The sequence below is a fragment of the Arachis ipaensis genome, chromosome B8 (genome assembly GCF_059453495.1).
Source record: "Arachis ipaensis isolate K30076 ecotype BB chromosome B8, ASM5945349v1, whole genome shotgun sequence".
Taxonomy (NCBI): Eukaryota; Viridiplantae; Streptophyta; class Magnoliopsida; order Fabales; family Fabaceae; genus Arachis; species Arachis ipaensis.
This window is the reverse complement of record NC_142443.1, coordinates 129,065,958-129,089,263: the sequence shown is the minus strand read 5'-3', so window position 1 is coordinate 129,089,263 and position 23,306 is coordinate 129,065,958. Positions and strand designations below refer to the sequence as shown.

Genomic DNA, 23,306 nt, shown 5'->3' with positions numbered 1-23,306 from the left:
AACCTTTTATTTTTATATGTTGGCATGTGTTGGACTGCACTCAGAAAATGATAAAATTTTTTTGCATTGACTCTTATTTTAAATTAATGCTTTGGACACATATTTGCCTTATGAGTTTGGTGCCAATTTCTTGGCTGCCTTCCAATGTGTTTTTTAATTAATGCAATCAAAATTTTATTCGCTGCCTCCACTAGTCTATTTGCTTGGACATAATAAGGTGTAGAAGAAATTATTTTTATATCTCTAGACTTGGCATATTCCATGACCTTTTTCCCAATAAACATGGTTTCTTGATCAGTGGTAATAGATTGAGGAGTTCCAAACGTATGTACAATATGCTCCTCAATGAAATCAATTATTTCATTGTGAATCACCTCCCTTAAAGGGATAGTGATAAATCCATATTTTATGATGTATTTGGTGCTCAATTTAAGTGATTTATTCAATCCTTCACCCACTTATTAATGTAAATTGCATGGTTTTACTTTCCCTTCCTTATTTTATGATATAAGTGAAAAACATGTTTCCTATGCTTTAAAAATATTGATTTTAATTACCCTTTATTACCATTCGATGCCGTGATTTGTGTGTTAAGTATTTTCAGATCTCATAGGATAGGAATGGCTCAAAGGACAAAAAGGAAACATACAAAAATGGAAGGAAAGCACAAAAATGGAGTTTTGAAGAAAAAGGCAGTGACGCGAACGCATGGACGACGCGAACGCGTGCCTAGCGCGAAAATGCAGTGATGCAAACGCGTGAATGATGCGGACGCGCGCCTTGAGCAGAACGTAGTTGACACGTACGCGTGACCGACGCGTACGCGTGACAAGGAAAACTCCCAGATGACGTGAACGCGTGACCCACGTGGACGCGTGATAGACGCCACGTACAAAAATCTGCAGAAAATGCCTCCAGTGATTTCTGGACCCTTTTTCGGCCCAAATTCAAGCCAGAAACACAGAATATAAGCCAGAGAATGAAGGAATAAAAAAAGAGAGACGGAGATACAACTGAATAATTCATAATTTTAGGTTTTAGATGTAGTTTTTAGAGAGAGAGGTTCTCTCCTCTCTCTTAGGATTTAGGATTAGGATTTCTCTTATTTTTAGGATTGCTTCTACAATTACAGGTTCAATATTCCTTTAAATTACTTTCTTGTTTTATTTATTCTATTACTTTAATTGTTATTTATCTTGTCAGATTTGGCTTATGGACCTTTCATGTTATGATTTTCTTAATTAATATATTTTGAGGTATTTTTGATTTGATTTTTGCTTTAATTTATTTGTGAATGATTTCAATTCAATTTAGATTTATTTTTCCCTTTTGGCTTTGGTTAAGTAATTTATGATACTTGAGTTATCAAACTCAGCTGTTGATTGGAATTGGAATTCTTTGCTGGTTGATTTGTACTCCAATAACTCTAGTCTCTCCATAGGAGTGGACTAGGACCTGAGGATCAAATTGATTCATCCACTTAACTGACCTTCATAGTTAAAGATTAATTAAAAGTGGGAGCTGAATCCAATTCTCTTCACACTTGATAAGGATAACTAGGATAGGACTTCAATTTCTCATACCTTGCCAAGAGATTTTATTAAGTATTAATTTATTTTTCTTGTGATTTAAATTACTTGCTCCTTAATTCAGAAACCCAAAATTACACTTTTACTTATAACCAATAATAAATCATACTGCCCTATAACTCCTTGAGAAGACGACTCGAGGTTTAAATACTTCGGTTATAAATTTTTATTGGGTTTTGTTACTTGTGACAACCAAACTTTTGTATGAAAGGTTGATTGCTTGGTTCAGAAACTATACTTGCAACGGAAATTTATTGTAAATTCTAAACCATCAATCTTCCGTTCATCAAAATGGCGCCGTTGCCGGGGAGTTGCAACTGTGTGCCTTATTATTAGTTATTGTAAATATTTTCTTTTGCTTGTTTATTTCTTTTTATTTTCGTTTTTAATTTTTACTATTTACTATGAATTCTCACCCCTATCGCTTTGAGTTTGGTTCTAATAATGTTGAAAGGAATGGAAGCTATAACAGGAACATGCATCAAGGTTAAAACAATCAGAGATGGACGGAGCCACGAGGATCTGATCAACCCTTTAGGCAACAACACCTTCCAAACTACCATGGACGACGACCATTCAACAATGCATGTCAGAACAATAGTTATGATGGACCCCCTGTAATTACCGACAAGCCCCATCATACACCTATGAACCACCTTCTCAACACAACTTTGAACCACCACACTCACAAGTCAACTACCACCATTCACCTCTATATAACCCTAACCCATATCCACCCCAATTCCAACCTAATTACTCCCGAGAACCGCCACCTCCCTGTGCACCATGTCCATATCAATTACTCCAAGAATCAAGGGAACAACTCAAGGAAACATTTGAAAAATTTAATGCCACACTTCACCAATTGAATCAAGCGATAAATAGACTACCTTTCTGACGTTCGGACACTCAAGAAACCCCCATGGCTTCATGTGGACAAGCTAATGAAGAACGCAGCATGAAGGAGATACTAGAAACACCATTGAACAGTGCAGAGCATGACTTTGTATTGGAACAAGTGGAGGAAGCTGAAATTATCAAAGAAGAAGAGTTGGTTGAAGACTTAGGAGACGCTGAACCTCCATGGGAATCCAGAATTGTGGAGAATTATGTCAAGAAACTTACAATTGATGCTAAGGAGGATAGTGCACAACCTCCAAAGCAGGAATCTTATGAAGAACCGGACAGAATAACCCAACAAGCAAGTTTCCTTGATAATAATGACCACGAGTCAAGTTCTTCTAGTAATGAACTTGCATCCGCAAGTGGATTCTTTGAAATGGAAGAATCTTCCCCAAGTGAATACGAAGATGATGCAAAGGTAGATTTTTCACAACCTCCAATTTATGACTTGAGTGATGAGGAAGATATCGAAGACTTGGATCAAGATGTGGTTGAACTTGAAGAAAATTGTAAAGAAGTGGAAGAATTCACAGAAGAACACGAGGGAGTAGAGCTTGCAATACCACTGGAAGCACTTATTCCAAGGCCATTACCGCCCAATACAAACTTCAAGTGGGTAAAATTCTTAGCTTTTAAGATTTAAAGGGAAATGGTTCATGCTCAAGGCTGGTATGTAAGATTCAATAAGGTTTCACGCTTCAATATAAAGTATAAGGATTGGTTTCGAGTTGAATTGAATGGGTATCGGAGAATGTTTGGCCATCTTGGTGAGAATGCAACTTCCAAACCGCCCGGCTGGAAAAATATAAATTAGGACAAAGGCGGGTATAAGAGCAAGGTTTGGGATCCTGGAATCTATTCTGACATTCAACACCCCGGGAACCTGAGAACCTGTTTGAGTTTACTCAAAGGCTTTACATGCCTAGTTTGGGACCCTGGAGGCTGTTGGCATTCCAAACAGTGGTGGAGATTTTTGGATGAATTCAAGCACAAGCCACCATAGCAGGAAGCTCATCAAATGTCCAACTTAAGGACTTTAACTAAAAGTGCTAGGTGGGAGACAACCCACCATGGTATGATCGTCCCTTTTTCAATTCTATTTCATTTTGTTTGTTTTTATTTTTATTTTATTTTCATTAAACCTGGAATTATTCATAGAATCTACGTTAGCATTGCACATTGCATACTGCATAACTGCATATAAAAAAAAAGAGAAGTCACCCCACGCGAGCACACAGGCCACACGTGGGCATCGAATGGAAATCGGCGTAAAGATCCAACGCCCAGAAAGTTGGGCTGGAATCATGCGGCTGGTGTGCGTTTAGCACAAATCAGCCCACGCGTTCGCATCCCTGACGCGAACGCGTCACTCACACTACACACACCCCACGCGAAAGCGTGAGCGACGCGTTCGCGTCACGTGGATTTCATAGACCCAATTGGAAACAGAGAGTTGCGCCAAAACGACGCTAGAATCGTGCGTTTCACACAGTTCTGAGCGACGCGTTCGCGTGCCCCACGCGTACGCGTCACTTTCATTATCCCACAATCACGCGATCGCGTCAACGACGCGTTCGCGTCAACACTCTTTTCGCCCAAAATCACGCGATCACGTGCTCCACGCGTTCCCGTGGATTCGAAAACACTAACCCCCCTTCACGCGAAACCCTACCTATTCACGCGAAAACCACCCCCACCCCCCCATCTGCAACCTCTCTTCCTCCCATCTCCCAACCACCACCCCTCCTCGCCGCCCAGACCCGACCGTCGCACCGCCCCGACTGCCGCGCCCCTCTCTCCTTCTTCTTTCCTTTCTTCTCCTCCCTCCTTTTCTCCCCTTTCCTCCTCCCTCCACAACCATCAAACCCCACTTCCGCCGTCCCAGCCCCGAGCCGCCACCACCGTGCCGCCACCAGCCACTACAACCCAACCCTTACCCCCTTCTCTTCCCCCCCTCAACCTTAACCACTCACGACCACACAGCCCCCTGCCTCCACCTCAGACCACTGCTGTGCCACCTTCCGTCGACCGCCGCACCACCAGCCACCACCACCACATTCCCACCATCTCTCTGTTCCATACTTTTAACACTGGTTCCTGTTTTCCGTTAATTAGTTAATTAGTTTTTCGAATTTTTTTTCAAAATTAGGATAGTTAGAGATGCATGATTGTAGTGGATTTTAGGTGGTTAGGTAGCTAGGATGTGGTTAGTGGATTTAGGCCTGATAATTGCATTATTCTTGCTAACCGTTTTTATCCGATTTGCAATTTTGAATTTGCTATAATGCTGTGCTGTTCATATGTTGTTCTTCATATTTCATGTTGCTGTTAAACTATTCTTTAATGTTTTTTTGCCATTTGTTAATCTTTTCAGCACTATTTACTTTCATATGAACTGAATTTTTCTGCTGTTTTACTACCCAGGAACATCCAATTTTAGCCGGAATGCTACCCAATTTTCTGCAACTTTATGGTTTAATCTATTCCTTTCATGTATTGGTTTGAAACTCATTATTTTGCATTACTTGGCTACAACCAAACTAATTCATGAATGCACGGGCTAGCATTCTTATTCCTTTTTGTTTCCTGAGTACTAAATTGCTTATTGATGATTTTATTCTCATTTTTAACTTACTTTATTTATCAGAATTATCATCAATAAACTGCAATCCTTGCGTGAATATGAGTTAAATGTTCCTCGATTTTGTGCATTTCTTGATGACTAGGCAAACAATTCTCATGCCACTCACTTTAACTTCCTTTTTAACTCCTAACCAGCTCCACTTTCTAACTTCTTTTGGTTTTTACCTAACTACTCTACCTTTCTAACTCAAGGCATGATTATTGTTTTTCTTAGTTAACTTGAATTCCACTTCTATTATATTTTGGATTGTGATTTTTAATCTCAGACTTTTACCTTGAATTCAAACCAAAATATACATACATTTACCTCATTTCATGCTTATATTGTTCTTTTTGCCTTTATGCTTACATTGACAAACCTTACTTGCCTACTTATTTTCCTGCTTTAGTTTTTCAATTATATCCTGCTACTTCTGCTTTTTAGGATGTCTGACCCCCAAAGGAAAGGAAAAGAAAAGGCTACCACAGGCAAACGAAAAAGAGAAGAATCTACTACCTCTATCCTAGATCTCCTTCACGATGATTCCTGGCAGGAAAAGAACTTTACCCCGCAGGAAAAGGCCGACCAGCTCCTCACTGCCACAGATCCAATAAAATTTGCAAACAGATACTGCGAGCTCAAGTATCCAGTGTTTGCCACTGCCAGGAACCTCTACCTGGAAAGAACTATTAAAATTCCAGAAGAACTCACCCAGTACACTTCCGAACAGATAAAACAAAGAGGTTGGTTCTTCATGGAAAGGAACTTGACAGAGGTCAATGCCTCCTGGGTCAAAGAATTTTACTGTAACTATTTCAAGACCTCCCTGGATGCAGTGCACCTCAGAGGGAAACAGATTCTAGTCATTGAGGAAGCTATTGAGGACATCCTCCGGCTTCAGCCTAAGTCAGATCAGCCTGACGGTTACCAAAAGGCTGAAGAGGATATGAGATACATGAGATTTGACTGGGATGCAGTCAAGCAGAGAATAACCATTGTTCCTACTGCCCCATGGGTCATGGGAAAGAACACAGTGATGCCTAAGGGAATCAAGTTGATTTACTTGAATGATGAAGCTCGGCTTTGGCAGTAGATCCTGAGTAATTATGTGATGCTGAGCACTCATGAGACAGAGGTGCCCGCTGCTATGATCACCCTCATCTGGTGTGTGATGGAGGGTAACTGGGTAAAGACCTGTATCTTCCACGTTTCATCCGGTATTATATGGCCAGGGTCCATGTCAGAGGCACTCTCCCTTTCCCTTATCTGATCACCCAGCTAGGCCGCCGAGCTGACGTGCCTTGGGAGCTTGCTGATGAGAAGCCAACTACTGCAGACTGCAAGAAGATCATTCCTTACAGCAGGAAATTTCTGGCATTAGGGTACAGACCTCCTTTTCTCACTGCCTCGGGTGAGGCAGCCACATCTTCAGATGCCCCTTCTGCTTCCACTGCTGCACCAGCCCCATCCACTGCACCTCCACCTGCTCCTGAGCCCATTTATCATCTGGTGCACCGCCTCTTCGCACGCCTAGATCGTATGGAACGTCGCCAGAAGCGACACTATGAGCACCTAAAGTTTATGATCCGATCCGGCAGCAACATCCCCTCCGAGCCTGACACCGCTTCTGAGCCTTCTGGTGCGGAGGCGGATGATCATGAGGAGGAGGCACATGCCCAGGCAGAGCAGGGAGGACCTGAGCAGGCTGCACCACACCATGAGGAGCCCCACCAGATCCAGGCCGCAGATCCGGAGATCCTTATACAGACAGAGCCTCCGCTTCAGCAGGCAGCTCCTCCTACACTTCCAGAGATTGCAGACCCTCAGCCTACCACAGAGTCACCAGTAGCCCATCCTTCCGGAGATGACACTTCTCACACCCAGCCTCAGTGAGCATCGAGGACGATGCTATCATTTAAGTGTGGGGAGGTCGCCATCTCTGGCGTACTTTATTTTGGTGAACCACTCTTCAGACACTCTTTTTTTTATCTCATTTTGGTTATTTTTCTATATTTTTATCTTTATTTTTATTTTTATCTTATCTTGCCTTTCAGTACTTGCACATTTTTCTGTATTTTTACAGTATTTCTATATTTTGCACTTTAGTTTATATACTTATCTTAGATATTTAGTTTAGTCTAGTTGCAATTTTAGTTATTAAGTTGTGATATAGAACATATAGATTAATTAGTTAAGTTTACCCTTTTAGCATATGATAACTTTTATTAATTGGAAATAAAAAGAGTAAACTAAAAACTTTAGTATAACAGAATCACAACAATCCACACACCTTGTATATATATATAGCATTACATGTTAGTTAAGCTGACAACATTTTTCAAGGATGAACACTAAGATTTTAAGGGCCACTCTAAGATTCACATTGAGAATAATGGGAACTTTTGATTTCTACTTGCATAACATACATAAATGATATATGGTTTTTGAGCCAAATAACACACAGCCTGTGAGTTTTTGAGCTTATTTATATGGTAACATTATTTAACCATAATTATTTCATTCTTGTGTGTTCGCCCTTCTTTTTTATTCTGGTAATCTTTACTTTGTTTTAATCTATATGTCCAATATAGAATATAGATACATACCAAGAGATGATTGAGTCCATTAATTGTTATTAGCTCACTTATCCCAAATAAGCCTACCTTTCACATCACCCTTGTTAGCCCCCTTGAGCTTTTAATTTCCCCCTTGTTCTATAACCACATTACTAGCCTTAAGCAGAAAAATAAGTTAAATATCCCAAGTTGAATCCTTGGTTAGCTTAAGATAGAGATTGTGTATCCACCAAGTGTGGGGAAACATGGAAACATGGGTTGATAGGAAAAGGATTAACTCAATAAGATAATAAGGATTAACTCAATAAGATAATAACATGGGTTGAAAGGAAAGTATTTTTATATCCCTAGACTTGGCATATTCCATGACCTTTTTTCCCAATAAACATGGTTTCTTGATCAGTGGTAATAGATTGAGGAGTTCCAAACGTATGTACAATATGCCCCTCAATGAAATCAATTATTTCATTATGAATCACCTCCCTTAAAGGGATAGTGATAAATCCATATTTTATGATGTATTTTGTGCTCAATTTAAGTGATTTATTCAATCCTTCACCCACTTATTAATATAAATTGCATGGTTTTACTTTCCCTTCCTTATTTTATGATATAAGTGAAAAACATGTTTTCTATGCTTTAAAAATATTAATTTTAATTACCCTTTATTACCATTCGATGCCGTGATTTGTATGTTAAGTATTTTTAGATCTCATAGGATAGAAATGGCTCAAAGGACAAAAAGGAAACATACAAAAATAGAAGGAAAGCACAAAAATGGAGTTTTGAAGAAAAAGGCAGCAACGCGAATGCATGGACGACGCGAACGCGTGCCTAGCGCGAAAATGCAGCGACGCGAACGCGTGGATGATGCGGACGCGCGCCTTGAGCAGAACGCATTTGACGCGTACGCGTGACCGACGCGTACGTGTGACAAGGAAAACTCCCAGATGATGCGAACGCGTGACCCACGCGGACGCGTGACAGACGCCATGTACAAAAATCTGCAGAAAACGCCCCCAGTGATTTCTGGACCTTTTTTCGGCCCAAATCCAAGCCAGAAACACAGAATATAAGCCAGAGAATGAAGGAATAAAAAAAGAGAGACGGAGATACAACTGAATAATTCATAATTTTAGGTTTTAGATGTAGTTTTTAGAGAGAGAGGTTCCTCTCTCTTAGGATTTAGGATTAGGATTTCTCTTATTTTTAGGATTGCTTCTACAATTACAGGTTCAATATTCCTTTAAATTACTTTCTAGTTTTATTTATTCTATTACTTTAATTGTTATTTATCTTGTCAGATTTGGCTTATGGACCTTTCATGTTATGATTTTCTTAATTAATATATTTTGAGGTATTTCAGATTTGATTTTTGCTTTAATTTATTTGTGAATGATTTCAATTCAATTTAGATTTATTTTTCCCTTTTGGCTTTGGTTAAGTAATTTATGATACTTGAGTTATCAAACTCAGCTGTTGATTGGAATTGAAATTCTTTGCTGGTTGATTTGTACTCCAATAACTCTAGTCTCTCCATAGGAGTGGACTAGGACCTGAGGATCAAATTGATTCATCCACTTAACTGACCTTCATAGTTAAAGATTAATTAAAAGTGGGAGCTGAATCCAATTCTCTTCACACCTGACAAGAATAACTAGGATAGGACTTCAATTTCTCATACCTTGCTAAGAGATTTTATTAATTATTAATTTATTTTTCTTATCATTTAAATTACTTGCTCCTTAATTCAGAAACCTAAAATTACACTTTTACTTATAACCAATAATAAATCATACTGCCCTGCAACTCCTTGAGAAGACGACCCGAGGTTTAAATACTTCGGTTATAAAGTTTTATTGGGTTTTGTTACTTGTGACAACCAAACTTTTGTATGAAAGGTTGATTGCTTGGTTCAGAAACTATACTTGCAACGGAAATTTATTGTAAATTCTAAACCATCAATCTTCCATTCATCAGATAGCCTCTATCTATTTAGAAAAACAATCAACACCAACCAAAATGAACTTATGACCTTTAGAAGAAGGTGAGTGAATATGCCCAATCAGATCTAAAATCCAACCTCTAAACGGCCATGATTTAATTATAACATGCAATTCTGATGCTGGAATATATTGGAGGCTTCCATATTTTTTACTCACAAGACCTAACATAATTTATACAATCTCTTTGAATAGTTGGCCAATACAATCTTCTCCTATTTATCACCCATTTCATTTTTTTCCCTGACTGATGGGCACCACAAATTTTCTCGTGCACTTCACCAAGAGCCAAATACGCTTCTTTTTCTTCTAAACATGTCAAGAGATTTCCATCAACAGATTTCTTAAACAACACATTATTTATTAGAACATAACTTTGAGCCCTATATTTAAGTTTTCTATCGACACTAAGACTTGGATTTTCTAAATATTCCACAATTGGTACTCCCCAATCTTTTGAGTCTAGTTTTTCTAATAATAACACTTCTCTTTCTCTCAAAGGCATAAATATTTCCTTTATCCTTACCAATTTTTCTAGTGTTGAGGACTTGATCTTATATTTTGAAGTAGTTTGAGCTAATTCATTTGCTTCTTGATTTAACTCCCTTGGAACATGCCTTACAATGACATTGTCAAACTCGCTCAACAACTTTGTAGCCACATTGAAATACTTTCTTAAATTTTCACTAACACACTTATACTCAAGTGATACTTGACGGACTACAAGTTGTGAATCTCCAAAATTTTTTACATTTTTCACTCCTCTTTCTAATAATAGTTCCACTCCCATTATTAATGCTTCATACTCTGCCTCATTGTTGGAGCATAAATAATTCAATTCAAAGAGGAATTTACTTGGCACGCCATATGGAGAAATAATTAAAATACCTATACCAACACCTCCCTTATGGCATGAACCGTCAAAATATAATTTTCAAGGCACCAAACCAACAAAACTCATTAAACTCTCATCAATGTCAATACAAGGATGGTCAACTAGAAAATCAGCTAGAACCTGACCCTTAACGGCTCTTGCAGGAACAAAATGTAAAAAAAAAAAATCCATTAAGGGCAACATCTATTTTCCTAGTCTACCATGTAATATTGGAGAAGACAACATATATTTAAGAACATCAAACTTAGAAATTACATAAACATCCCTAAGAATTAAATAGTATTTAAGTTTTAAACAAGAAAAATATAAAGCTAAACAAAGTTTCTCAATTGGAGAATAACGGCTCTCAACATCATTTAGCATACAACTTAGGTAATAAATTACTCTTTTGTTGCCATCCTCATTTTCTTGAGCCAGCATTCGGCCAATTGTTACTTCAGAAGCTGACATGTAAAGGTTTAAAGGTGCTCCATGCCTTGGAGGTGTTATAACAGGAGGATTGGTCAAGTACTGTTTGATGTTGTCAAAAGCTTCCTGATGCTCTACCTTCCACTGGAACTCTTCCTCTTTTTTCAACTTAATCAGAGGCGCAAAAACCTTAATTTTTCCTGACAGATTGAAAATGAACATTCTGAGGTAATTGACTTTTCCTAAAAAATGCTTGTAGTTATTTTTGTTAGCTAGAGGATGAACCTCTAAGATAGCCTTTGTCTTGTTCTTGTCAATTTCAATCCCTTTTTTCTACACCAAGAAACCAAGAAAATTTCCTGTGCTCACACCAAAAGCACATTTTATGGGATTCATTTTCAATTTATGCTTTCTCATTCTTTCAAATGCTTTTTTTTTTAATTTTCTAGATGTTCTTTTTTAGCATTTGATTTGACAACCACATCATCAACATAGATTTCCATAAAATTTTCAATAAAGTCATGAAAAATTTTATTCATAACTTTTTGATAAGTTGCACCGGCATTTTTGAGTCCAAATGGCATCACAACCCATTCAAAAGTTCCTAAAGCACCTGGACACCTAAATGCAGTTTTCAACACATCTTTCTCAGATATATATATTTGATTATAACCTGAATATCCATCCATAAAATTTAAAATCTCATGACCAGCAGTAGAATCTATCAACATATCAGCTATAGGCATTGGATATTCATCTTTTGGTGTTGCAGAATATAAATCTCTAAAATCAATGCAAATCCTTAATTTTTTATTCTTTTTCATGATAGGAACAACATTAGAAATCCAGTTGACATACCTTGCTATTCTTATAAATTTAGCCTTAAGGCCTCTTTAATCTTCTGCACGACCTTAGGAGCAAATCTCCTTGGTGGTTGGTTGACAAGTTTGACATTGGCTTTCAGTGGCAATTGATGCTCTACTACTTCACGACTCAATCCTGGCATCTCTACATAATTCCATGCAAAACAGTCACAATATTCCTTTAATATTTCCAACATTTCTTTTTTGAAATCATCAAGCAACATCTTGCTCACATATGTTGGTCTAGGATAATCACCGTTACCAATATCTACCTCCTCCAAAGGATCCTGCACCTCAAATTTTTTCACATTATCAGTATTATTTTTTTCAAAACCTAAAGGACCATCATCATATATACAATCATAAGGTACACTGTCAATGCACCATTCTCTATCTGCCATATAGGCTGACAGCTGAGCCAGTTGGCTCGTCAAACTCATCATCTAAGTCTTCCTTGAGACCGTATCCACCCCGGCCTTAGGGGACCAAAATGAAACCATTCATATCTATTTTGTACATCTCAATATTTTCAGGATTAAATGCCTTGGTGTCAACTGTCAGCGACTAGACTCCCGGATTATATATCCTGAACTCCACATGCATCTCATCATAGTAACAAGTACTATTGTCAGCAAGAACTTCTTCCACTCCTCCATCTTTATTCCAGAAAATTAATTTTTGATGTAGAGTGGATGGAATAGCACCCATTATTCCATGAATCCAATCACGTTCCAAAAGCAAGTTAAAACCAGCTTTAGATGGAACAACAACAAATAGAGTTGGCCTATTGACAGAACCAACGTCAATTGACAACAGAACCACACTTCTAACAAAAGAAGTCTTTCCATTAAAATTTGTCACCCCAATGCTACTTTTGATCAAATCTCTTTCAGTCTTCCCAATTCTTTCCATCATTTTTTCACGCATGAAATTGACAACAGCTCCCCCGTCAACCAAAATCTTTTTGACTATCCTTCCATCAACACGAGCCATGATATGCAGTGGAGCAAATACTCCTTGTCATTTTCAGTAGGTTTCTCAAACAATCATCCACCACACATATTGTCATCTAGCAAAAAGCATTCGCTTCCAGGAAAGACATCATAACAATCATCTTCTAATGATTCCACTTTCCGGACTTGACCATACTCCTCAGGCAATACTAACACCACAGCTATAGGTTGTTTAACACCAAATATCACTTCTAAGTTGTCATTAAAATCAGTGTCAAAATTATCATTAATTAAATCTTCATCTTTTTCTTTCTTGTGTTCAACCATTACCTTCTTTACAGTCAGATTCTTCTTTATATTTTTATTGCATTTAGGGTGAGTAGAAAAATTTTCTGTTTCTGCAGATTTAGCCATGGTTGGCAAAAGAGAAAAATCTGCATCATGCCCTTTGTATGGCTCTAAAGGAACATACTTAAGTATATTTTCTTTTTGCTCCAAAATTGTAAAAAGAGAATACTTTGGAATATTTTGACAATTTGGCCAAGGAGAACAACTAGGAACCTACTGCATGTTAGGGTTATAACAAGAATAAATTGGCTTTGAAGGAATAAGTATATTTTTTAGAATATATATACTACCTCCATCTTGTGTATGATTTATGTTCCATAACTAGGACTTATAGTACCTAGGCTTAAAAGGTCTAGGCCTCGCCCACTTGTTTTTTCCCCTTGAGAAAGCAGTAGGCTGATTCTGTACATTTTTCACATTCTGGACCCATTTTTTGTTTGAAATTTTGGTAGGAAGAACCCTTGTCTTTTGAGAAAATTCATCAAGTTTTTCATCAATCATGACTACAATCTTCATCTTCTGGTTGATGGGTTGTATCCCAACATTGTTGATACACTTGTTCAGAGAAGCCTGACTACCCAATTTTTGTTTTTCCTCAGCTATCTTTTGTTTTAGCTCATTAGTTTCATTCTCTTTTTCAGCAATCTTCTTTTTTAACTCGGCCATTTTTTCTCTTCTACTTTGTACTTCTCAAATCCTTTTGCAGCTTCCTTGTCAAAAATAGAACTGCACTTTGGACACATAGCGATGATGCTGTCAAATTCTTTAATTCTCAGCAAAAAATCTAACAGATCCTCACCAGGACGAGGATAAACTGGCTTCTTGTCTTGTTAAAAAATCCTCAGGTCTTTGTTTTCATCTTGAGCACCAGCCATTGTGGCATCAATTTCTACCATATTGACTGATAAATTGAATGACTCAACATAATTTGAATCAGCAGCAAATGGTTCAGTGTCCACCTTCATAGTAGCTTTATCCTCAAACTTCAACCTTCCCCCTCAATGGCCTTTTGTATCAAATCCCTAAAAAGGACGCAATTATTAGTGGTGTATGAAAATACCTGATGAAACTTATAAAATTTTTTATTTTTTATTTCATCAGCTGAAGGCATCTTTTTTTCTTCTGGTAAAATAAGCTGCTTATCCTTTAATAAAACCTCAAATATTTGATCTGTCTTAGAAATCTCAAAAGAATAGGTCTTTTTTTAACTTTGGAATATGAAGAAATTTTTTCTTTTTCTTTAACAGGTTTTAAAGATTTGCACATATAAGGAGGACCTTCACATAATTCAGCAATATAAACCTCTTTCTCATCTGAATCACTACTATTGGAAAAACAATCAACATATGCAACTTTTTTAGTACCTTTTTTAAAATTTTCTTTTTCTTTCTTAATTTGTCCTATTTGTCTTACTCTCTTAGCTAACTGGAAAAGATCTATAGTATGTTGATTAACAAGTTTTTTCTAACTCCAAATTCTAGCCTATTGGTAGCCATTTTGATAACTTCGATTTCTGGGATCAGATTAAAACACTTATTTCTCATGTTTCTAAACCGTGTCAAATAAGTGTCAATGGATTCTCCTTCTGCATGTCTGACAGAGAATAAATCCGTAAGATTAACTTTCAATTCACCTTGAAAAAATTGATCATGAAAATTTCTTTCTAACTGCATCCAAGAATGAATAGAATTTGGTCTCAAGTTGGAGAACCACGTAAATACATTTTTTGTTAAAGAAGAAGGAAAATATCTCATCTTGAGATATTTATTAGAAGCTGTTTCCCCAATTTCAACAATATATCGAGCAATATGCTCTAATGTAGACTCATTTTCTTCTCCAAAAAATTTTGTAAGGGATTTTGAAAATTTTCAACCTCTTGGAAGCTCTGCTTGTTAGACACATTCAGGAAAAGCAGACACAAAATATGGCCTATTTAAACAACCAACATTAAATTCCAAACGGTTTAAAGCTTGTTCAACGTTCCTAGCTAGATTATAATGCCCTAAGTTGTTTTGCCTAAATCTTTCTAACATATATCATAATCATTTTGACCATGTCTCGGCATATGAACGTCATAATTAGGAATTGCTTTACCATTTTGGTTGACATTATCAAATCCCAAACTATGGTTGTCATTTTCTTCCAAATTTACCACAGTAGTAATCCTATTAACTTGCCTATTTAATTGTTTAATTCTAGTGTTTATGTTTTCTAAAAGAGGATTTAAAATTGCCACCATTTAATGAGTTAACATGTTTACCAAATCATGGTGGCTTTCATCCATCTGTTGCCTAATATTTACTAAAGATCCAACGGTTTGACTAGGTTGATTAATAGGCATTGCTTTTGACATGTCAGAAAATACAGGTCTGAAATTTTCTACCCTAGTGACAGTGGATGTAGTAAAATTAGATGCGTTGTTATTTCCTATATTAATAGCATGTGAAAAGTTTTGTTGTGATATGTGTGAACCTGACATCCCAAAAATAGGTACATTTGACATGCTATATGGATTTTGGTAAAGAAGATTTTGAAAAGTTGAGTAGAAAAGCACCGGCAATTCTTGTGTCACCATGAGGGGACATACTCCGGTGGCAAGCCATAAGGCGGCCACCCCACAGTATTTATGTGAGTTGTATTTAACCCTGGATGGGTATGGCCAACACCATCATGCCTCACTGACAGTAAGGTAGACTCTGCGTTTGAAATCACAGGAGAATTTCCAAACTCATTTCCTCTAGTCACATCGTTAGAAGTAGAAGAAGATGCTGCAGATGTATTTTGTAAGACCCCGGATTTTAAAAAGTTATTAATAAATTATTTATGAGTTATTGTATTTATTTTAAGATTATATTTTTAGAGATTTTTATATATAGGTTGAGTAAATTATTATTTATTATATAGAGTTCTTATAATTAAAAAAAATATAGAGAATATTTTATATGCCTTAATTTTAATATTTAGATTTTTGATCTTATTTTATAAATAAAGGAGAATTAATTTACTTATCTCTAATTTTTATTAAATTAGTATTCCAATGGAAAATAATTTACAGCTTGTAATTGGAAGGTATGTTAAAGATAGAAATTTTATACTTAATTTGGTTTTTTTAATTATTATTTTATCTTCCTAATTATTTTATGAAATTACACTACTAACTCTATTTTTAATGAAAATACCTAAACTACCCCAAACCCTAACACTACACTCATCTCTCTCACCTAATCCCCCACCCACGGCTCACACACTCAGCACACACCTCACTCTTCCTCACCAACACATAAACACGGTTTTGTGAGTGGAAACAAGAAAGAAAAGAAGAAAGCAAGGGAAGAGGGGGAAACAGAATCGGGGAAGAGGGGAAGAGGGAGTGAGACCCGAGAGAGCTGAGCGGGAAGAGAGGGAAGGAGACTGTGCTGCTGTTGCTTCCCAACCGTGTCGCCGCCGTCCCGTGTCGCCGCCATCGCCGTCGCGTGTGAGGAGCATGTGCTGTCGCCGCCATCGCCGTCGCGGAGGAAGGAACTCAGAGGAGAGAAAGACCGTGCGACGCTGAGGGAGGAGAACGCGGGCCGGTGTAGCGAGGAGGAGAGCGACCCGCTGCGCGAAACTGTGCCACCGTGTGTTGTTGCCGTCGCCGAGCTCCAAAGGTAGCCACCGGCAAGATTCAAAGAGAGAGAAGCTAGAGGAGAGAGAAAGATCGACGGAGGGGGTTTCTGTTCGAGCGGCCGTGCCTCCACCACCTTTCACCGCCGCAGATCCACCACCGTCCACCGCGCCGCACCACGCCACGTCACCGCCGGAAACCGCCACTGAAGTCCCTTTTTCTCTTGGTAAGCGTTATTGTCTCTGCAACCTTTGAAATCAGTTTTCCGTCATAGCTTATTATAGTAACTATGATGATGGTAACGTAGGGCCGAGTTATGGTTCTCGCATGCTGGGTTTAGTATTCGTGCATGCGACATCGAGCTGTCGCGTCGCCCAACGGAGTCACTGCCGTTCAGTTTTCTCGGCTATTCATAAGTTCGGTAAGCTGCTTACTGTTCCGAATTCTCTCAGTTGCTGCTCTGTTATATGTTTCTAAGTCCTTGCAACATTAATGCTTTAGATTTGAGTTTCGGTCCTTATGTGCCGCTATTAGAGTTTCCATAATTGCGGCTGCTGCGGATTTCGGGCTGAGAGAAAAGAGTTCAGTTGATGCGTTTGGTTTTCGGGTTTCGGCTTGTCGAGGTAGGGGTTTTTCTTAAAACTTAATTTTATCTTACAGAGTTGTTATAAATAGATATCGATGTGAAAAATATATTTCTGTGATTATGCTTGTCATATAGATGTGGCAGTTTGCTGTATTGAATTATTGATTGCTCCAGTGGTGTGTAGTTATTGATAAAAGAGTGGCTTGTAAATTTATTTGATTTAATGTTATTAAATGTGGTTCTTTTCTGGTCCTGGAGTTAGTTTGTTAATGTAAATAAGTTGGTTTTTGAAATGATTCGAGATGTGAAAATTAAAGGATTTTTGGAAGCGGTTTGGTTTTAAATTAGTTTGATTTTGTAAATTACTTAATAATTGGAACTGGTTTGGTTTTGATGAAAAGATTTATAATTGGAATTGATTTAATTTTGAAAATAATTTGATATTAGAAACTGGATGAAGTTTGGAAAATGATTGAGACCTGAAAATGGTTGAGAAAGGTTTGAGAAATGTTTGGATGGGACCCGAAAAGGGTGGCAGTGTCCGAGTTTTAGAGGAGATGCTGTCGAAATTTTATCAAATTGGAAGTTTTATTTAAAGTAACTAATTAAAAAGATTTGTTTTTAAGCATTATACGTTTTAAGATTGATTTGCCTATCAAAGAAAGAATTTTGTTTTGGAATTGAGATTGTTCACGAACAGAATGAAAAAGAGGAGGATGAGGATTTTATTTGAAATATAGCTTTGAAATGAACTTGGAAATGAGATTTGGATTGATGAATGATTATGATGTTGAGAATGTTGAGATGTGAACTTTGAATTATTCTTATGGCTTATGAATTTGAAACATCTGAGATACGAGGTTCCCTGGATTAAGTGCCGTGGCTTGCCACCACATGTACCAGGTTGAAAACTCGATACTCTGTTGACCCTACGATGTAAGTGGGTGACCGGGCACTATATAAATTCCCGGGAATGTTACCCCCATTGAGTAATATTGATTATTTGAGAAAAAGCTATGCATAGACTCTTGGAGATGCACGTCGGGGGACAATCTAAGTACAATTCAGACTTGTCGGGTTGGCTGGATAACCGACAGATGAGCCTCATCAGCCATAGGACAGGCATGCATCATATGCATTTGTATGCTTTGCTTGGGTTTGAACTTGTTTTGGTTTGCCTAATTGCTAAACTGTTCTTAATTGCTACTTGAACTATTTGCTGTAACTGCTACCTACTTGTGCTTTCTTTGTTTGTCTTGCCTGTGTTTGTCCTGGCATACTACATTTGAGAATGAATTTAGGTGTTGAATTAATGATTGTGTTGTTTGATTGCCTGGTTGGCTTCTGATTGAGATCTTCTTATAAGAAAGGAAAGGTTTCGAAATTCTGAAAGATTAAACATTGTTTCTTTGAAAAGGTTTTGAACGATTACCTATTGGTTTTTAAAAGATTCATAAGGCAATGATAATCACTGAGTTTGAAAACAGTTTTCTTATTAAATATCTTCTTATGACAACTTTGAAACTCTGTGGTGAGACCATGTGGTTAGGTTCTCACCCCCCTACAGCTTTACCATTTCAGGAACCGGTTGAAGCATTATGAAGAGTTAAATTGCGTTTGGTTTATATGTGGTATTAATTAGATTATTTTCTTCCCTCGTCTTTGTTATTACCAGTTTGTAAGAGGGATAGGAGTTGCATGTTTTATAAGTATATTATATTATGAGATATTATGTAAGGAGTATTGTATGTGAATCTATGCCTGTTTGTACTTCTCTTAAGATGAAATTTTTATTTCCGGTTTTCAAAGGAATTAGTGATACGGTGTCGAGTCACAGGCTCCTATTTTAATATTAAGTATTTAAAGTAGTCGTAGCACTTCTTGCAATCAGAGTGGCGCAGCCGGAAGCGTGACATTCTGGTAGTGAGGATGTTACATATTTGACATATCAAGTGACGTTGATTTTAAAGTCTCTGGACACACGATCTTACCACTATGCAACCACATACAAATTCAAAACTCCTGATTTTTTCTTTTAACAAACTACAATCTATTAACAAAGTTCTACCAGGTGTGTCAATTTGTTTTTACTCAAATTTTGTTAATGTTTTAAAGAAAATGTGGATATCTGAATGTCGCAATTGTAACGTCAATAAAAATTAAAATGAATGAAAATAACAAATAAACAAAGAAATGCAAGGTGCCAGAGACAAAAGTAAATCGCAGAAATTAAAGCAAACAAAAAATTAAAGAGAAAATGAAGAAAAAAAAACATAAGCATAAAAGAGAGTAATATGTAAAAGTAAAGAAATTTTATTAATAAAAACAGGAAGAAAGCAAATTACAAGTGTTTGAGTTCAGAAGAATTACTTAAGATTCTCAATTTTACCTTGTAATGCTAAGGGACTGAGAGCGTTTTGGGTTTTTAAGTATTTTCCAAAAGAACTGAACTCCCTACAATGTGTTTCTAAAGCTCTATTTATAGACTAACCTAATGTCAACTGACAGTTACCCTTTGTACATTACTTTCGAAAAATTTGAATTGGGTCCGTAACTGTTCCTACACTTCTTGTTTGATGTCAATTCAAAATCTATCTATTTAATATACTAAAATTGGGTTTTCTCCTAACTAATGGAAGTGAGGTGTCGATTCCTCATGAATCCATTTTTTCGCCAAAATGAATGCACTATTTTCTCTTCTAAGTTTATTTTATAAAAATGTCTTTATTATAATTATACTATAATTAGCATTTAAGTAATAATGCATAATTATACTAATTTAGAAAAATATATTTAATATAGTTATATAAAATCAATATTTAATGTATTATTAAACTATTTATCAATTATCAATCAAAAATATTTTTAATCATTTTAACTATAATAATAATAATAATAAGATATGATAATTATATGATAATGGCACCGTTATTAATAACCAATTTATATTTCTTTAAATAAATTTATTTTAGAAAAATATCTTTATTATAATTATATTACAATATTACAATTAGTATTTAATGAATAATGCATAATTATACTTATTTAAGAAAAATATCTTTATTATAATTATATAAAATCAATATTTAATGCATTATTAAACTAATTATCACTCAAAAATATTTTTAATTATTTTAATTATATTGATACAATTCTAATTCTTATTCATTATCCAATAATTTTAATAATGGCAAGTTGCTACCTTAATGGTGATCTATTTATGGCAAGTTGGCCTCAGTTACTCTATTCATGATAAAAAATAATGATTCTAATCATGATAGGATATAATAAAATAATATAATTTTAACAAAATAAATATATGATGTATAACTAACGTAAATAATAAAAAATTACCTTAATAATAACTAATTTACATATATTTTTTAATAAAGCCTATATATAGAGTTTTTTGTGGTACATGAGCCTAAATATGAGAGTAAACTCATTTTCTTTAAATTTATTATTTATTATTCTTCTTTTAGTACTTCATAAAATGTATTCTTCGTTTTTCATCGAAATTGATCATTTTAAGGTACAATTTATAATTTTGTATAGTATCTTTTATATACTCATTTTATTATATTATTCTTTTGATAATTTAATGATTGTTCTTACTCCAACTTATTCTTTTCGCCTAATGTTCCAGTGCAATTGTCTTTTGCCGCAATCGTTTACAATGCATCACATCCATGAAATACCTCATCGAGTTGTATTCATTGATTCGGGTTCTAACTACATGGATGTAAGTATCCAAAGAAGAGGCAGTAAACTTTATTTTACTGAAAGATGGTTGGATCTACTCACATATTATGACCAACCTAATGGAATGTGGGTAAAATTAGTTTTCTTGGAAGGAGCTCGATTTTTTATTGAGGAATTGTTTCCATGGAGCTTTGTAGGTCAAGTTCAAGTTCCATTCCCTACATGCTTTCTACGTTTGCCCGGAGATCTTCGAAGTGGAGTGTAACACCCTACCATACAAAGTCTTATGCTTAAGTCATAATTCAGAGATGGCAAGGTATTACGACCTCTAAAAATTAAAATTTAGTACATATAGTAGTGTGAATAAGGATTATAACAAGGAGCCTTTGAAGAAAAAGGGGTAAAACAAAATCGCAACTCGAAAGTGCAACACTCCGATCGAAAACGTGCGAATAATGATAAACCAAAGTGAGATTGTATATATACAAAGGAGTGTTAAAAACATGATTATCAAAACTCATAATCCGGTTGCGAAGATAACCGGTCCGAGCATAGTAATATATATAAGTAAATAAAATAGGAAACCCCAAGGAAACCCAAAGGGACACAAATACAAGAAAACCTATTCTCCAAAATCCCCTCTAAGAGGAGTCATCACATTTTGTATTATTTAATGGAGATAAAAGTATCTAAGCAGAACATATAACCCAAAATAGAGTCCCGAGAACAAGGATCTTTGCTAATCCAGAAGTCTCCAGCATGCTTCAGCGAGAAGTCTCATGTCCTGCGTCTGAAAACCACAAAATTCGCATGGGTGAGAATCGGAGGTTCCCAGCATGGTAACAGTTCCCACATATTTAACATGTAATATCAGAGAAAAGCCGAAGGCAATCCTAGAACTTCCACCAGATAAATCAAAGCTTATAATTAGACTAAACCAAAAAGGGCAACTGACTAAAGATTCTTCAGTCTAACTGATACTTCCCTTTCCAAATCCTTCAAACCTCCCAACCACCAGCAGGAGTATAATATGGCAAACACAGTTATATCAGATAAAAAATATACAAATAGGAACAGATAAGGCATTTAGACAATTAGCAAGTAATATGCAGTCAATTAGGCAATCTCAAACAAATCACGTAGTATGCAACATGATGAATGCCGGTCCCTAATGGTTGATGATATCATCTGTCGGTTATATAGCCAACCCGACAAGTCCTGATAGCTAACCATTGGACTGTCTCCCTGTCATGCATCCCCAACTCGAGTTATTTCTCGATCATCATCATGATCATAGTCATAATCCATATACAACACCCTCACAAGTGAATATTCACGGGGGCGAGCTCATCCGGAACTTTCACAGTGTCCGGCCATACTTACGACATAGGATCAACAGAGTATCGAGTCTCCACCTGGAGCACGTGGTGGCTAGCCACTGCTTTCACCCAGGAAAACTCGTATCTCAGATAGTGGAAGTGCAACATTCCCAATTTCATTCAATAGCATATATGCATTTATATTCGGCCATAATCAATAATGGCTCCGCTAAAATCCGACAACAAACTCAGCCATCCAGCTCACGGTTCAATCCAGAACCAGCCAATTTATCAACAAATACAGCCTTTCGGCTCATGGCACATAAAGCACTTCCACCGCCATCCTCCGCATCTCATATAATCATCTTTGATCATCATTGATCATAACCTTTCCCTTGCCTCATCCGCAAGTTACCACATCCCCTAACTTCTTTCTTACTGCTAGGCATATCATAATGATTATTTAAGACATAAGGGGTGAGATCGGAGGCTTAAAAGTATGAGATTTGGCTTTTAAAACTCAAAAATCAACTTTGGGATGAAAACAAGGCCACGCGTACGCGTCCTCCACGCGCATACGTGGATGGCCAAAAAGTTGCATTGATGCGCATGCGTCGCCCACGCGCACGCGTGGATGGAGAAACAGCCAAGCGACGCCTACACGTCAGCCATGCGTACGCGTGGGTGCGTTTGTGCCCTACGCACAGAACTCGCACAGTGCTCGCGCAACTCTCGGAAAATTTGCCTGGGCAACCATTTTAGCACATCGACGCGTGACCCACGCGCATGCGTGGATGGCATTTTTCTGAAAAACGACGCATACGCGTCAACTACGCCTACGCGTGGGGGTCATTCTGCCAAAAATTTTTCTAAGTTAAAAGCTACAAAATTCATAGATTAAACCCTCAATCTTTTAAGGGACATAAATCCTCCA

General features: G+C 36.8%; 1 protein-coding gene across 1 annotated transcript; it reads right to left on the bottom strand.

Annotated features, from left to right (window-relative positions):
- Positions 1 to 12,424: 12,424 nt before the first annotated feature.
- On the bottom strand, positions 12,425 to 12,853 carry LOC107611589 (uncharacterized). The gene has a single exon (XM_016313500.1). The coding sequence runs from the start codon at positions 12,851 to 12,853 to the stop codon at positions 12,425 to 12,427; it is 429 nt and encodes a 142-aa protein (XP_016168986.1).
- Positions 12,854 to 23,306: the final 10,453 nt, after the last annotated feature.

What these genes read in the sequence shown, in the direction of transcription:
- LOC107611589 (XM_016313500.1), bottom strand. Translation starts at nt 12,853, where the DNA reads ATGGCTCGTGTTGATGGAAGGATAGTCAAAAAGATTTTGGTTGACGGG.